Consider the following 17,442-nt stretch of genomic DNA (forward strand, 5'->3'; position numbering starts at 1 on the left):
AGAATTCCTTAACTGGAACAAAATAGTGTTTGTTGTTGGCTTTCAATCTTTTGGTGGTTTATCTGATTCAGGTTTTGATTTGATTCCCAGGATGATTTTGTTTTGAGTAGCTATTGGGATTCTGGTCGTCCTTTTGATTTGAGGAGGGAATTCGATCCAGTGCCTCCAGACATAACACTTCAGTCCATTCTTGAAAACCCTGATAAAAACAGATGGGCCCGCTGTCTTAGTGAACTTGTTAAGTATGCTGCTGAACTTTGCCCAACTTCTGTTCAGGAAGCAAGGCAAGAATACTTTTCTTTATTTAGTTAGAATGTTATGTACTTCTTCTTTTGTCTTTGAGATATAATAATGTCATCTTGGTTTGCCTTGTTAAGACTTAAGAGTGCTCATTGATCTGGAGATTGTATTAACTTAGCTGCACATATTGCTTCAGCTAATATGACTTAAATATCAAGACATTTTGACTTTAATCTTGTACTAAGACAACCTGTTCTGTTTGTGCCAAGTCCACTTTCCTTCTACATAATAGTTCAGACTTACTGCAGGGTTGTGCTGGCAGTAGGTAATTGTTTCAGCTGTGTAGTTTGTGGTCATTTGCAATTAAAAGCTAGTAGGCATTATGTGAACTTAAATTATTTAACTTCATCAACTAGTGGAAATTTATTCTACGTTAAGTCTAGGTGTGCTAAATTTTGATTAGTCATGAGAACTATGCTTATTCCAAGGAGATGTGGAATTCATGTTTTCTATTTTTCTTCTATTCTTGTTCTCTTGCTTCTTTTGTAACTTCTTAAACATACAAATATGGTGGTATAGAATATAGATCACCTTGACATTTTCTTTTTTATCTTTCTTCTCTATGTTTTAGAGCAAGGTATACAGTTTCGAATAATACTGTCCATACCGGGCGATACATATCGGTCCGTTAGTTGACCGGTACACGGACCGCCCATTACCAGATGACATATATATATATATATATATATTATAAAGCGACGTCATGTCGCCTCGACGACGTCGCCCCGTGTGGGAGAAGGAAAAAAAAAATATATATATATATATTCTTTTTTTTTTTTTTTTTTTAAGGGCGACGTCACCCCGATGCGATACGACATCGCCTTTTATAAAAATAATTTATATAAAAAAATCTTTTATATATAAATATAAATAAATAAATAAACATATATATATACTGAGCGGTATACCATCGGTATACGGTCATACCGTACCGAGCGAATGTCAAAACGCTGGTATGGTCCGATATTTCAAACTTTGTTTCATAGTCCAGAGTCCAGACACCTCTTATTTTCCTTTTCTTCTCTAATTTGATAGGTTATGGTTCCTCCTGTTAAGCATTCTATATGTTAGGAAGGGAAAAGTGAACTGCTGATAACTGCTAAGATTAATCCTAAATAAATGTTTTATGTAAAAGACTGCTTGAGAGAAGAAAATTCATGCATACCCTTCAAGTCTTAGAAGCACATATGTCTACAATCAACTAGTGTCAAAAAAACTATCTGAACTGTATAATACTGAACTATTTTAGAAACTATTTTACTCAAGTCTTTTCCCTGCCTTTTCTATTCTCTGCTTTTAGAGCCTGAGTTGGGTTTCCCAACTTGGATGAGCCTGCTTTCCTTTTCTTATTTGATGTGGGATTGTTGATCTATTCTTTTTCTTGGATAGCACTCGTTGAACCCAGAAGCTATCTTCTAGACTTTTCCAATCAGTACATCTATTGTCCTGGCCAATCCGAGTTTGATTGAAGTCTTCCCAGCATGTTAGAACAATATCTGGTCCAATTGGCCAGTCCAGCCAAAGTGAGGGCTGTCTGTAGCTTTCAGCCATTATCAGGTTTGTTTGTTTAGTTACCCCTCTGTTGCCTGACCAAGGTAAGGATGCCTCTGACCCTATGAGTCTGGTTGGGGTTTTTAGGTTTGAACCATACTGGGATGTCACTCGTTCACTGTATGACTGATGGTTACCAGATTAGTCGGTCATGAGTTCGCAAACCTTGAGTCATACATAGTTACCAAACTCAGGAGTAGATATGAGTCATTGGTTCACTGGTTGGACTAGTGGGTCACGGGGTTGGACTGTGGGTTTGATATGAAATATTTAAACATAAATAATGCTTATATATTATATATAAAGATAAAAAATATACAGTAAAGATACCAAAAATTAAGAATAAAAATATCCTTGCAAAATCTTTCCTTATCATATAAAGAATTCATGAAATTTGATGATCAAAAGTAGAAATCTGAGCTCAAATATGTTAACTAACAGAAGAATAGATCAATAACAAATGATGTGAGGTTCTGGCAGAAGAAAATTGAATGATTGTGAAAGAAAGCAACTACAAAAAGAACCGTGACAGAAACAGAAAAAAAAGAAAGAATGACAGAGAGGATGAAAGAAATGACGAAATCAAGAGGAGGACAACAAAAGAGAAAAGGAGAACATTAATGACAAAGGGCTGAGAGGATTTAGAAGAGGGGATGATAAAGGGGGTGGGTTAGAAAGAGGGATCGAGTGATGCACACTTTAAGAAAGCATAAGAGAATCTATATTTAAGGCATTATGGTCAATATAGATAAAACAGTCTGATTAGTGAATCCGATTGCCCAAGTGACCTGTTCCTGATTTTTATGGGCGGACTGGCTGGTCCAGTCTGGGCTAATAACTATGGTTTAGAATATTATAGAAGACTTGCAAATTTATAATATTGATATCTATTGTCATTATATCAGTTAATATTTCAAATCTATATTCATAGAGTTTGACCACTATATGAGTCTTTTATTATTTGTGCGATAATTAACTAACATGCTAATGTAAGTGATGCGAGAGAAAAATAAAATATGTGGTTTAAATGGAAAATCTTATTTTTTTTACTTTAAAACTTCTTGCTGACGAGTTGTCTGACATGTAGAAAATATTTTTCGTTCAAAATCATTAATTCCTCCAAGTGAAGGAAATTGTCTTTGTAATTTGGATTGCTATGCCGGTGTTAACTTCATTGTTAGCATCACTCAGTAGCCAACATTAGACAGCCCTGGTTATTACTAGTCTATCATTTGAAGCTCTCAGTATACAGTAATTAAATAGTACTAATTATCACAAGCTATGGAGTATTTATTAGTTATGCTAGTAATTTTCAGGTAATTTGATATTCATTTATAGCTAATAATTCTCAGGCTGGAGGTAATACGTAGGCTTGCACTTGTTACACCTGTTGAATTAGGTGGGAAGGCTTATCAGTCACAAGATGCAGAAAACAAACTTGACCAATGGTTAATGTATGCTATGTTTGCATGCTCCTGTCCAACTGATAACAGAGAAGACCGGGCCTTTACAGCAGCTAAGGAGCTTTTTCATCTCATATTCCCAGCACTTAGACATGGATCTGAAATATATACTGTAAGTACAAGGTTACTTCCACTGTCAGATATTATCTTTGACAACAAATTTACAACCTTGCTGAAGATGCAGTGATATGTGCTTACAAGTCATTGCTAGTCTAAACAAAAGCATGATGTACCAACAATTTTTTCTGATGCTATAACCAGAGGTTTAAGTTACAGCAGATTAAAATGGGATCAAAACGTTTGGGTATTATTACAAGTATCAAGCTGATTTTTTCTGTGATATGTTTGTCTTCACATGAAGATTTTTATGAGCTGAGTTTGATATACCATAAGGAGAGATACTGTGGAGCCTATGCGTATATATATTTTTTTCCGAAGCATATGCATGTTTGATCCTTGCAAAAGCCTCATGCATCCTATTGCACACTTGTTTGGCTGTGAATGGTGTTTTACTGGCCAATCACATATTCAAGGCCAGGTGGGTGAACCATTTGAGAGGCTTCATAGTGTCCATCCAAAACTAGAATTGTATGAGAGGATTGGAATATATAAAGCTATAAACTATGTGATTCTACTCTTTTTGATGATTATCAACTTAAGGTGTATTTAGGTTATTTTCCAACACATTCAGGGATTAATAAGGTTTCCCTTGATGTGTGGGAAGAAATCTCTGAAAGAACAAAGCAAGGTAAATCATTGGTACATGTGATATGTATATCGTATTATAATAGTGTACTTTAACTTTCTACTTTTATCTAATGAATTCCAAAAGAATCATCTAATGCTAATTTGTGCAACTACAAGGAGCCATTGCAGGATAAACAATGTGATTTCTTAAATAAGAATTAGAAAGTGTGGCTAAATGAGTGAGCTTCTTGCCAATACGAGGCTTCTCAGAGACTAGGCTTTGAAAGATTTCCTGACTTATTTATAGGGGTTCTTTCAGAATCTTTGGCATGTAGATCTCAATGGAGCAACATTATTATGAAACCATGACTTGCCCTATTAAATTTTTGTAATTAAATTCCTCAACAAGGGATGCCTTCAAGTGTACAAGAAAGGAAAGTAAATAGTGTAGAAAGTGGTTGAAGCCTTGAAGGTCCTAGGTATCGAAAGCTCATGTATTTTGTTGAAAGTACCAGAAGCTCATGTACTGAAAGCTCATGCCTATAAGGGATGCCTTCAGAATCACCTTTGCAGACAAAAATCACATATATTTTGTCGAAAGTATTCCAAACTTTGCTATTGAGAATTTATAGGTTGTTTACTTTTTAATCCTTATGTTGGGAAAAAAATTAGAAACAAAGACAAACTTATCAAATTTGATCAAATTCATTACAATACTTGGAAAAAGGCCTTTTGTCTTTATATTTTTTGCAGTACTTGTTTCTCTTTTGTGAAAGGTTACTATTTGAAATTTGGCCTTCTGGATAATTTACCATGGGATGTGACAATTGACAACTTATAATGCCTATAATGATCTTCCCCCATTGCATATATGTCTACCCAACACAACACTTTGTTATCTGACTGATCCATTTGGAACCTGTTAAAACTAGCCAAAATTTGGTTTGAGTAGGCTGATCCAAGCCTTTGTTGGCCAATTTTAGTCAATATTCGATTTGCAAAGAAAAAAAAGTGGCAGCTGAAGAATGGGTGAAGGCATGAAGAGGAAAGGAAGAGAAAAATAATATTTCTGCATCTACTATTGTTCATTGTGTATCATCAGTGCTGCCCTTCTCTCATGTCATTATCCTGCTTGTTGCTGTCTCTGTGAGATTGGAGTGCAACGTGAGTGAAAAACATAATTTCTTGATCTTTTGACAAATTGTTAAATATACTGAATATTAGTTTCTATTTAATTGTGAAATATGAAAATACTTTGAAGTAAAATGTTCTGAAAGATATATATATTTGAGAAAAAAGAGATCACTATAGTTAAAATACTTTTTAATATGTAAAATGATTAAACATGAAAATCAAACTAATAGTAGGTCATATAAATGATATGCTAGTTATATAAATTTTAATTATACATAGATCCTTTGTACATCTTACAATTGTAGGAGCCTTGCCTATTGGACAAACATTTTTCATTTCATCCCTGACCCATGTATTGATTTTCAAACTTTTTTGTGTCATATTTAACCCTAAATTGGAGGAGCAAATATGTCAAAGGTTCAATATATTATGTACATAATGACCCAATGTACAACAATATAGTTGTCAGCCAACAATAGGTTATCTAGTAATTAATGCTCGATATGGTAACTCAAGTTATCGGTATTGTTGGATGAACAAATGCTCATCCATTGACTAGTTAAAATATTTGAGATCCATAACCAGTTTGATCTAATAGAGGTCAAAGTTGGTGTAACTCAATTGGTAATACATAAACTAAAATTGTTAAAGCTAACACATGAATAGCGATCACCTACATTTCTTGGCTTCATCTTATATGCCCCCTTCTCCATCTCATTCCTACTCATTTAGTCCAACCAGCCATTTTCCTTGTTGATCACCCCCCACAGCCACTCACTTCTCATAAGCTGACATATTGATGTTGCCTTATCTTCTGTAGGGCCCTTTTTCCTTACTGATAGTCTGGCTCTTTGTTTGAATCTAGTTCCCCTCACTCTCCAACTTCCAACTGATTCCACCGCTTGTTGGCATGCTTCGATTCCTATTTCCATTTTGGTATTTGGTTTTTGGATTGCCTCTATTTACTTTTAGTCACCCCAGCTTTCTTATCTACTACTTCCATACATCTATCTAGTGGTAGACTCATTAATTGATGTTTACTTGGTCCTCAAGTTATTGGGATTGGTGTCCATGCCCATGTAACCGATGCTGATAAGTGGATGCTCATGTAATCTATTATATTTGGGCATCTGATATCCTTTGTAAGTATTTGCTTTCTGAAAAAAAAAAGGCAAAAAGGTTGGTAGCAATTTAAGATGAAGAGGCATCAGTACTATCTCTTCTTGCATTTTCCAATTTGGCTTATGCCACCTGGTGATCATTAATAGTGCTTTACTATATTTTTGGTCTAGCATGCAGCTATCACTGCTCTTGGCCACTCAAACCTGGAAGTATGTGAAACAATGTTTGGTGAGCTTGCATCATTTGTTGAGGAAGTTTCGTCAGAAGCAGAGGGAAAGTCAAAATGGAAGGTACATGATGTACTTACTGCCTGAAATAATTATTGTAATGGCCTAATGGGTATATAAGCCACTTTGGTCAAGTGTCTTTGTATATATTTTAAGGGAAGTCCATGAGTATACTCGCATTCAAATTATTCTTGATAAATTGAAGTATACTGTTGTGCTGGCTGTTGCACAGAGATATGTTAGATATCGTGTTAATTGCTAAGTTTTGCATAACTTCTCATGCTTTAGTACTTAATTTGCCTAAATTTTCAATCGACACAATGACATGATTTCTTTACTTTGTTGAACAAATTACAAGGAAGCATTCATATTTAAAAAGCATTCATATTTATGATTACCTATTGCCCTAGTTCTCTTTTGGTATAGGAATGTTGGAGTTTGGGAAATCTGCTTGGTTGACCTATGACATGGTGAAAAACCTATTTACACTAGTTATTGGGTCAGCTTTAATTTGCATTCTGATTATAGGCATGGATCTGGTCTTGTTTCAGAGTAGCACTGATGAAAGAACCACATACAAATTCACCTAGCTGTTCTTATCTTTTCTGAATCAGGGCGAGTTTATCATCTTTGGCAATAGTGTTGAATGGATTAAACATATTAGTCAGACCAAATTGTATTGGAGCAGTTGATTGAATGAAGTTCTTTATTGTTTTGCCTCGTATATTCCATTGTTCTATTGTTTGTCTCACATTGCCCACCTTTTTCTTTTCAGAGATACCTCTTCTAATTCATCTGGTGTCTATACTACTCTGCCAGTTTATCAAGATATATAAAGAAATTATAGTCATTATGTGGTACATTTCTATAAAAACTCTCACCAATTATGTTTGGCTAATAAAAAAAAAATGACATGGCCTATTTAAATTATTATTTGTTTTCTCTCCCACCTCTGCATAAACAACTTTGTAGTTTATCTGAACATTTGATTTTTGTCCAGGCAGACCAATGAAGTGGTGCTGTTTATCATATTAGCCAATAAAAGAGCTATCAAGTTTTTAAATGATAAGTGCTTTTTAAATGTCCTTAAGTTTGAATTAAAAGAAAGCTTCTTTTCTACTTCATGAGTATTTAAACTAACACTAAAAACATATGTGCTTAGGTGTTAGAAATTATGTATTCACTACATCTCATCAAGTATGTGCATGCAGAACCAGAAGTCCCGCCGTGAGGATCTTCGCATACACATTGCAAACATATATCGTACAATCGCTGAGAAAGTTTGGCCAGGGATGCTTAGTCGGAAAACTATTTTGCGACTACATTTTCTGAAATTTATTGAAGAAACATACCGCCACATATGCGCATCACAATCTGATAGTTTTCAGGAATTGCAGCCTCTCCGTTATGCGTTAGCTTCTGTGATACGATATTTAGCTCCAGAATTTGTGGAGTCAAAGTCTGATAAGTTTGATGTCAGAATTCGTAAGAAGCTTTTTGATCTTCTTCTTAGTTGGTGTGATGATACAGGCAGCACATGGTCACTTGAAAACATTAGTGAGTACCGCAGAGAAATTGAGCGCTACAAGTTGGGACAGCACAACCGATCAAGGGAGTCAATAGATAAATTCAATTTCGATAAGGAGGTTTTTGAGCAAGTGGAGGCAGTGCAGTGGGCCTCCATGAATGCCATTGCCTCTCTTTTATATGGGCCTTCTTTTGATGACAATGCCAGAAAGATGACTGGTCGGGTTATATCTTGGATCAACAATTTATTTATGGAACCAGCTTATAGGGCACCATTTGGGTTTTCACCTGCAGATCCACGAACTCCATCATACACAAAATACACGGGAGATGGAGGACGTGTTAGTGCAGGACGAGATAAACAGAAAAGTGGACTTCTACGCCTTCTTCTAGCAAAAACTGCATTAAAAAATCTTCTCCAGACAAATTTGGAGCTATTTCCTGCTTGTATTGACCAAGTAGGTTTCATCTCCTCTCCATATCTTCCTTAGCATCTTGCATCTTATATGTTAAGTTAAATGTCTTTGCACAAAAAACAAGGTGAAAAAACCTCCTATGAATGACAGTCAATAAGCATTAGTATAATCAAACTCAACTATAGCAATTCATTTTCAAGTTTTGCATTAAGATTGGAAAAGCTCCTTCAAGCAATGAGAAAAACTTAAATGCTAACCATTAGTAGAAAATCCTTGGTTGAGCCTTAAATATCTGATCAAAACATAAATCATGCCTTAAAAGTTGAGACACTTGTATTATACAGCTTCCTAGAGATGCATCATGTTGTAGATTTTGTTATATTACAGTTTTTGCATAATTGTTATATTTCATTTCACTGATTTCAAATGCATAAATTATATGCCATTACCTGCTTTGCAACATCAGATTTGTTGTTAATAAATGACAATATTCGTTAATGCAGAAAAGTGATTAGGCCAAAAATGCAATGTCAAAAAGGTTCATTTTAACATAAAGAACATATATTTTTTAAGAAGCTAGGAGAAATTTTCAGTTTACCCATTATTTGTTTGCTACAAAATGTATAAGACTTCATTTCTATTTGCGTGAAATAAAAATAACCTTCTTAAGAATCTATGTATGAATTGCTTCTCATGAGGTCTGAATACAGAGGAAATTATCATGTTGTGTTGTTCAGAGAGTCTAATTGCTACATAGACTCAGTACAATGTCTTAAAGATGCCCATTGAATTTATTTGTTTTTGGTTTAAAGTAATAGTATAGTAGTTTTTCAAGTTTGTCAGTCCCTGATTATTAATTCTTGTTGACCATGGGCTATAGGAACCTGACCATTCACTGCTTAAGCTTCTTTCCATGGGGTTCTTCACTTCTACACTTATTCATTTATGATCACTTTGATTCCCTCTTCCATCAATATCAATGCATCCCCTAACCTTCCTGTTGGGGATGGTTTTCAGCATTCATAATTATTATTACTGCACAATGGTTACCTTTTCAGCATTCATAACTATTATTACTGCTCGATGCTTACGTTACCAACACTATTCTGAGTCTACCAGATCTTTTTCTGTTGACCCCAACATTATCCACTGTGCCAATTTTTCTTGAGTAGTTTTTAGATATCAAATGGACCTCCTCAAGGGGTAATCTTAACATGGTCAATTTAGCCTCTTTAGCAATCAGCTGATATAGTTCTAGCAGCTCTAGCTAATTGTTCAATCGATAATGATAGTCAATCGTGTTTGAACCAGTGGCTCAACAAGGAATAGGACCAAAACATTTTACTGAAAGAATACTGAAACAAGAATGTAGAAACAAGAAGATGAGCTGTCTAGAATGTAGAGGAGGTAAGATGGACAGTTGGTCAGATCTAGTATGGGTCATACATGAATAATACATGGAATCTCTTGGAATTCTTGGTTTCCTGAGGAAGAGGATTAAGTTGGCCTTTGCAAATGGTCACGCTATCTTCCTTTAGCCTCTTGAGTGAAATGTGGCAAAAGGAAGTAAAATTTATGAACTGAACCACCTTGTAGGAAGTTAGGAACTATGAAATTATCCCAAGGATGCCTTCGTGGGCTGATCATAGCCTGTCAAAAAGGAATGCATGAGCTGTACGGTTTCCAGTTGCGCATTAATCGAAGGAGGGTAAAAAATGGCTATCACTTATTCTTAAGAGCTATTTTTGTTCATCTATCATCTGCATATTCTAATTTCTGCTCGATTGCTTTTAACATAGTGGATTTACTTCATAATTTATAGATAATATGTGTTCAGTTCAGGGTCAAAATGGCATGGTCAAATTCTTATAATCTAGACACAGTTACCTAATTCATTAATCAAACAAGCAACCGACTACATGCCTTTCTTAACATGTTGGCAAGATTTGTTAGTTTGTTTGCTCCATTTCCCCAGGTGTCTTCCAGATTACTGGGATATAGTGAATAACTGGATCGTAATATGCTACCCTCGCTCTAAATAATGTGCGTGGCATTATATATGAACCAAGACACATTCTCAGGTTATAATTTTATAAAAAATTTGTAGCTTTTGCTTCCTATCCATAATTGAACACAACCAAGATCCTTATTCAGGAAAACCAGGAGTACTGACTACCATGCTGGTGATTTTAGAAACCTGTATTTCATATTATCTTTTGTTATGTTCCTTTTTCAGTGTTGAGCCCATTTGTCATGTTATGAAATTATTTTACTATGGCACAGTGCTACTCTCCAGATTCTTCAATAGCAGATGGTTACTTTAGTGTACTAGCTGAAGTCTATATGTGCGAAGAAATTCCAAAGTGTCAGATCCAGAGACTGGTAAGTTTGATCCTCTATAAGGTAGTTGATCAGTCAAAACAAGTTCGTGACGATGCCCTTCAAATGTTGGAAACCCTTTCTGTCCGTGAATGGGCTGAAGATGAATTTGAGGGTACAGGGCGTTATCAGGCATCAGTGGTTGGAAACCTACCAGACTCCTATCAACAATTTCAATATAAGCTTTCCTCCAAACTTGCTAAAGACCATCCTGAGCTGAGTGAACTCCTGTGCGAGGAAATTATGCAACGACAGCTTGATGCGGTGGACATTATTGCACAGCATCAGGTCCTAACATGCATGGCTCCTTGGATTGAGAATCTGAACTTCTTGAAACTTAAGGAATCTGGCTGGGGTGAAAGATTATTGAAAAGCCTTTACTATGTGACGTGGAAACATGGTGATCAATTTCCTGATGAAATAGAGAAGCTGTGGAGCACTGTTGCTAGCAATAACCGGAATATCATTCCAGTCCTTGGTTTTTTGATCACCAAAGGGATTGAAGACTGTGATTCTAATACATCAGCAGAGATAACTGGAGCATTTGCTACATATTTCTCAGTAGCCAAACGTGTTAGTCTATATCTTGCACGCATTTGCCCACAACAGACCATTGATCACTTGGTTTGTGAGTTATCACAGCGAATGCTGGAGGAGATTGAGGATCCAGTTAGGCCTAGCAAGGATGATCCTTTGGCAAGTTTTATTTTGGAGTTTTCTCAAGGCCCCACAACTTCTCAGGTCACAACTATTGCGGACAGCCAACCTCACATGTCGCCTTTGCTTGTTCGTGGTTCCCTTGATGGGCCACATAGAAACACCGGCGGTAACCTGAACTGGCGGACTTCAGCAATAACAGGCCGGAGTATCTCAGGCCCTCTGAGTCCATTGCACCCTGAAGGTAACATTATTGCTCCTTCCACTGGTCGGTCAGGGCAACTCCTTCCAGCACTTATGAACATACCAGGGATGAGCTTGTCAGGGCCATTGATGAGTGTTCGGAATTCAACAGGTAATTTAAGGAGCCGCCATATGTCACGTGACAGTGTAGATTGCCTAATTGATACACCTAACTCTGGTGAGGATATTTTGCATCTTGGGGGTATTGAACTTCAAGGAATTAGTGCCAGTGAGCTCCAATCAGCTTTGCAGGGACATCAACAACACTTACTATCCCGTGCAGACATAGCGTTGATTTTACTTGCCGAAATTGCTTATGAGAATGATGAGGATTTTCGTGAACACTTGCCACTGCTCTTTCATGTTACTTGTGTCTCCATGGATAGCTCAGAAGACATTGTGCTCCTGCATTCTCAGAATCTGCTTGTCAATTTACTCTATTCACTTGCTGGTCGGCATCTAGAACTGTATAAGGTTGAGAGTGGTGATAGAGAGAATAAGCAGAAGCTGTTTAGCTTAATAAAGTACATTCAGGCCAAGCGTGGCACTTTAATGTGGGAGAATGAGGATCCAACTCTTGTGAGAACTGAACTACCAAGCACCGCACTGCTTTCGGCACTTGTACTGAGCATGGTGGATGCCATTTTTTTCCAAGGGGATCTTCGGGAGACATGGGGTGCGGAAGCACTCAAGTGGGCAACAGAATGCACGTCTAGACACCTCGCTTGCCGTTCTTATCAGATATATAGGGCTCTGCGGCCTAGTGTAAAGAGTGAGAATTGCATGTTACTTCTCCGTTGCCTCCACAGGTGCCTGGGAAATCCTGTTCCAGCAGTTCTTGGCTTTGCAATGGAGATTCTCTTGACAATGCAAGTGATGGTAGAGATCATGGAACCTGAGAAGGTAATCCTCTACCCCCAGCTTTTCTGGGGTTGTGTTGCTATGATGCACACAGACTTTGTGCACATATATTGCCAGGTGCTCGAGCTCTTTTCCCGAATAATTGATCGTCTGTCCTTCCATGATCAGACAACTGAAAATGTGTTACTGTCCAGCATGCCCCGCGACGAGTTTGACACTTACAATTGTGATGTAGCAGAGCTTCACAGGGAAGAATTACGGTCTTGTGGGAAATCTTTGCCTAAAGAGGGTGGAAAGGTGCCAGCATTTGAAGGTGTGCAGCCTCTTGTGCTGAAGGGACTTATGTCCACTGTCAGTCATGGTTCTGCAATCGAGGTGCTATCTCGAATGACTGTTCCTTACTGCGACTCTATATATGGGAGCCCGGAGACACGGCTTTTAATGCACACCACAGGCTTACTGCCCTGGCTTGCCTTACAGCTAATGAAGGATCCGATTGCCACAGACTCGGTTACACCTCTTCGACTTCAGTACCAGAAAGCATGCTCTGTTGCTTCTGACCTTTCATTTTGGTGTCGTGCAAAAGCATTAGATGATCTTGCTGAAGTGTTTCTAGCTTATTCTCATGGTGAGATCACATCCAGTGAGGACCTCTTTGCCTGTGTATCTCCACCAATTTGTTCTGCATGGTTCCCCAAACACTCATCTTTAGCATTTGGTCATTTGCTAAGGCTGCTTGAGAAGGGTCCTCTGGCTTACCAGAGGGTGGTACTATTGACGCTTAAAGCACTGCTGCAGAAGACTCCAATGGATGTGGCACAGAGCCCACATGTGTATGCTGTTGTCTCACAGCTTGTCGAGAGCACATTATGTTGGGAGGCGCTTGGTGTTCTGGAAGCACTACTGCAAAGTTGTAGCAGTGTTGCTGGTGGCCACATGGACGATCCGGGATCAAACGAAAATGAGTATGATGCAAGTGACAGAGTCTTACACGGTATGTTGGTACCACAGAGCTCATTCAAGGCACGAAGTGCAACCCTACAGTATTTGGGTGGATCTGCATTTGGAACTGGACTACCAGCTCAAGGTGCTGGGTCAACAACTGATGGTGGTTTGTCGGCAGGAGAGGTGGCACTTCAGAATACTCGTTTGCTTCTTGGTCGTGTGCTGGACAGTTGTGCGCTCGGAAAGAAGAGGGACTTCAAGCGTCTTGTTCCCTTTGTTGCCAGTATCGGGACATGAAGCACATCCGATGCTAGCAATATTATGCAACAATGTTGAATGATCCTTGTATGGTCTCTTTTTGTCCGGAGGCATATGGCAACTGCCCCCAAAATGGGTTTAGGAGCAAGGCTCCTGCTCCATTGAAGTTATCTACACCGATGAAGGCACCAACGAATGCTGCTATTCGACTCGGATGAACTGGTGGTAGTCGTTTTAATTTTTCATGGAGCCTTTTTGCAGTTATTATTACCAGAATCTCCTCTAATTTAATATCTCATTATATTTTTGTCCTATGAAGCATCTTGGTCTCACATTTTGATGAAAAAGTATGTGGGCACATTTCATCGGCTTATTTAATAGACCAAGTGATTCGGAAGTCTTGGTCGACATCCTAATTTAGCGAATTCCCTCCTCCTCGGAGAATCTGAAATGTTTTATCTTTTTGTATAAATGTAAAGTCTCCCATGTATTTATGAAGGCTAATGGTATGGCTAATTGGATGGCATCAGGGCACCAAAACTACTAAATTTTGGTTTGCTGTGATGTGAACAGCCATATTTATTTCCATTATAATTAGTAAAATTTAATTTCTTTTGTCTGAAAAAAAAGTGCTATGATGACCAAAATCCAAGTATGCATCTCGCATCATCAATCTAGTAATCGAACCGTCTCTTGGGTTGTTTGGCTCACTGTTTCCTAAGCATCATCACTTACTATTGGAAGTCTCATGCAGTCTAAAAATCCGTAGTCAACATCAGCTGTTGCATCCTGCAGATGTTGCTCTTGACAACGGCGTTCCGTCGAAATGTCAATGCTTGCTGATGTTTTCATTGGATGATATATTTTTTATTGTCTTTTATTGTATTAAATTTTCTGATGAATGAATTAATCTGATGTCCGTCTGTGAGGTCACTTTCATACGTACGTACGTGAGGAATAATTGAAGGTGCATATTATGTTGATTAGGTGGTTCGAGATAATAAATACATGTTGACTATACCCACCGGTTCTACTTAAATCACCGAACGGGTGAAGAATCATTCTAAGAATAGTCAACAAGAGGATGAGACTGTGTGCATTAGACGTCTGCCATTAAATTTTAGAACCATGTTTCTTGCACGCAATAGTATTGCTAGTCGTTGTCAATTAAGTAGATAATGCTACTTGATTTTAGTACCATGTAGAACGTTAGCTAATAGCTACCACCATCCATGTTGGATTATATATATAGAAGCTCTCTCAGTCACGGTTGGCGGCTTCGACTGATAAGACGCCGAACAAAACTATTTGTCGCATCATAGAACATCTTGTGGTTTGTGTTCCACAATTGAACTCCAAAATTTACGATGGTTTTTTTCTTTTTCATTTAATCCCTACACGGTTTGAAAAATGAAATTTGTTAGTATATTTCAACAAATAAGTGTTCTAAATTTGTTAGTACATTAGAAAACAATGGCTCTTAATGCTTTTAGTATCCTAATAGGTGTTCACATGTATACCGATATAATAATTCAGGGCAAGTTTTATGTTCTGTAGGTATATGAATATACTATTGTTTGATAGATTGGTGGAGTCCATCGAAGCAATGCACCAACTGTTTGAGTTGGGATTTACAATATCTATTGTACCCGATGAGAGTATTAGTAAACTTACGAATAAGATGGCTATGTGATATAAACAAATACGATTGGCCAATTGGAGACTCAAACAAGCAGAGCCAAGTTATCCAAAATGAACTGTCGGAGCTCGCCGCATCATCAACGTGAATGACAGTAGAAAATATTTCCTCTTAACTACAGACAGCGAGGACAGGTCGACTACTATAAATAAAGGATTCTCCGAGTGCCATCAAGATATATGAATGATTCTTTGAGTTCTCACTTGGATCTGTCTTATCTATGATCTCATCTGAGGTATTCTTTTAAGTTGAACGTCGCTGGGATCTTGTCGAATAAGTTTTGCAATAGGCATAAAAAAATTGGATCAAGAACCGAACTACTCACCTTAGTTGGAGAATCACTCTAAATCAATCAGAAGCTATTCTCGAGAATTTCTACTCATCTAAATGGAGGTTTTATCTTAGGATTCATGCATATTCAAATTTCAAACACAATAAGATTTAGAAAAGTGGATCGGGCAAGATCGAAAAGACAATAATAAAGGTTTTAGATTGATAATTAGGAAAGTCCTTTCTATCAATGTAATCTTATAAGGAATCCTATTTAATTGAATTTTCTTTTTATTGACTAATACCGTCATCATAATTCAATCATATCTATAATATATTTTATTTAATTAAATAAGATCATATAATTGGTAAGATATAAAAAATTAAAACTAAAATAAATAAAATAAAATTTATTTAAAAATAATTTTATCTAATTGAATTCTAAAAAAAATTTAAAAATATTTTATACATGACCATGAATCTTAAAACAAGCTAATAAATCTAATAAGCACAATAATACTACATTAAATTTAACTATTAATGCGAGTCATAACGGTTATATGTCATCAATGTCATACTCTCTTCTATATAGCAAAACATTATTAACCTTTCATGATGTAGTCCATAATGACTCATCTAATTTATCTTGTCAAAACAATTATATTATTATATTAAACTATAATATGCATAAACATAAATATAAATAGAACAGTAATAATAAATAACTTTAATTAAGTAAAAAAATATCAATAATAACATCCATTTAAATATATATCACCATATTTTTTATGACATACTAAAAAGTTTTATTCTAAAAATATATTATTTAAATATTTTAGATTATAAAATTTTAATAAATAGATCAACAATCATTAACATGGTATTCAGGTTCTCAATTGATAGTTGTTGTTTCTAGATTTTTTCTCTTATTACTAAATATTTTATTTCGATGTACAATTAATCTTATGTCACCTCAAATTATTGACTCAAAATACAATAATCCAAGTTGGTCATTGCCAACTTCGCATGTACTTGAAGCATATTTGACAACGAGACAAATCCTATAATGTATGTCCCGTTGCAAGAAATGGACAAATGTCTTGAGAATATGATGTACAAAATTGAACTCAGTAAGAAAACCAACCAAGCTAAAGTTGATTTGGCATCCCTCTTTATTCAATAAATATAAGATGGAAACTCATTCTCCGAGCTTCTATTTATCAAACTTAGATACATTCAGTAGAAGTACCGACCCCATAAACATGTGGCCATGTTCGAGTCTGAGTGACCCTATATGAAACTTATGATGTACTTGTGTTTCGGTTATTCCCTCCACTATGTAGGGAAATGATAGGGAGTGCTACTCCGTTCTCCCTCAGCATCCGTCTTGTCATTCGGGTAGCTATCAAAAGAATTTGAGCTCCACTTTAATAGCAATTGATGCTTGAAGAAGACTAATGTAGCTAAATTGATAGTTTGGTATGGAGATGATAGGTTCTTAGTGTTGGGAAACATACGGAGCATCTAGTGAAAAATAAAAAATAAAAATTAATTTTCTAAAATAATGATAGGAACATCATCGGTAGTGAAAAACTCAACAAACAAAAAATTGCATAAGATTCGTGAGATGTTCTCACCTAGAGGAGATCGTATATCCCCGTAAAACATAGATCCTAGTACGTGGATGAAGGAGGTCAGATATC

At 36.6% G+C, this 17,442-nt stretch overlaps 1 protein-coding gene across 4 annotated transcripts in view; it reads left to right on the forward strand.

The window, feature by feature from the left end:
- The window catches only part of LOC104000586 (uncharacterized), a 40,056-nt gene extending 25,861 nt beyond the window's left edge, over positions 1-14,195 (forward strand). For all 4 annotated transcript variants that reach the window (XM_065170517.1, XM_065170516.1, XM_065170519.1 and 1 more), the window contains 5 exons: positions 91-284; positions 3,204-3,426; positions 6,428-6,547; positions 7,696-8,469; positions 10,711-14,195. In XM_065170517.1, the coding sequence (XP_065026589.1) occupies positions 91-284; positions 3,204-3,426; positions 6,428-6,547; positions 7,696-8,469; positions 10,711-13,809 (4,410 nt within the window). In that variant the 3' untranslated portion in view covers positions 13,810-14,195. The remainder of the gene's footprint in view (positions 1-90; positions 285-3,203; positions 3,427-6,427; positions 6,548-7,695; positions 8,470-10,710) is intronic.
- The last annotated feature ends 3,247 nt before the right edge of the window (positions 14,196-17,442 follow it).

This window comes from Musa acuminata, chromosome BXJ3-10 (assembly GCF_036884655.1).
Source record: "Musa acuminata AAA Group cultivar baxijiao chromosome BXJ3-10, Cavendish_Baxijiao_AAA, whole genome shotgun sequence".
Classification (NCBI taxonomy): Eukaryota; Viridiplantae; Streptophyta; class Magnoliopsida; order Zingiberales; family Musaceae; genus Musa; species Musa acuminata.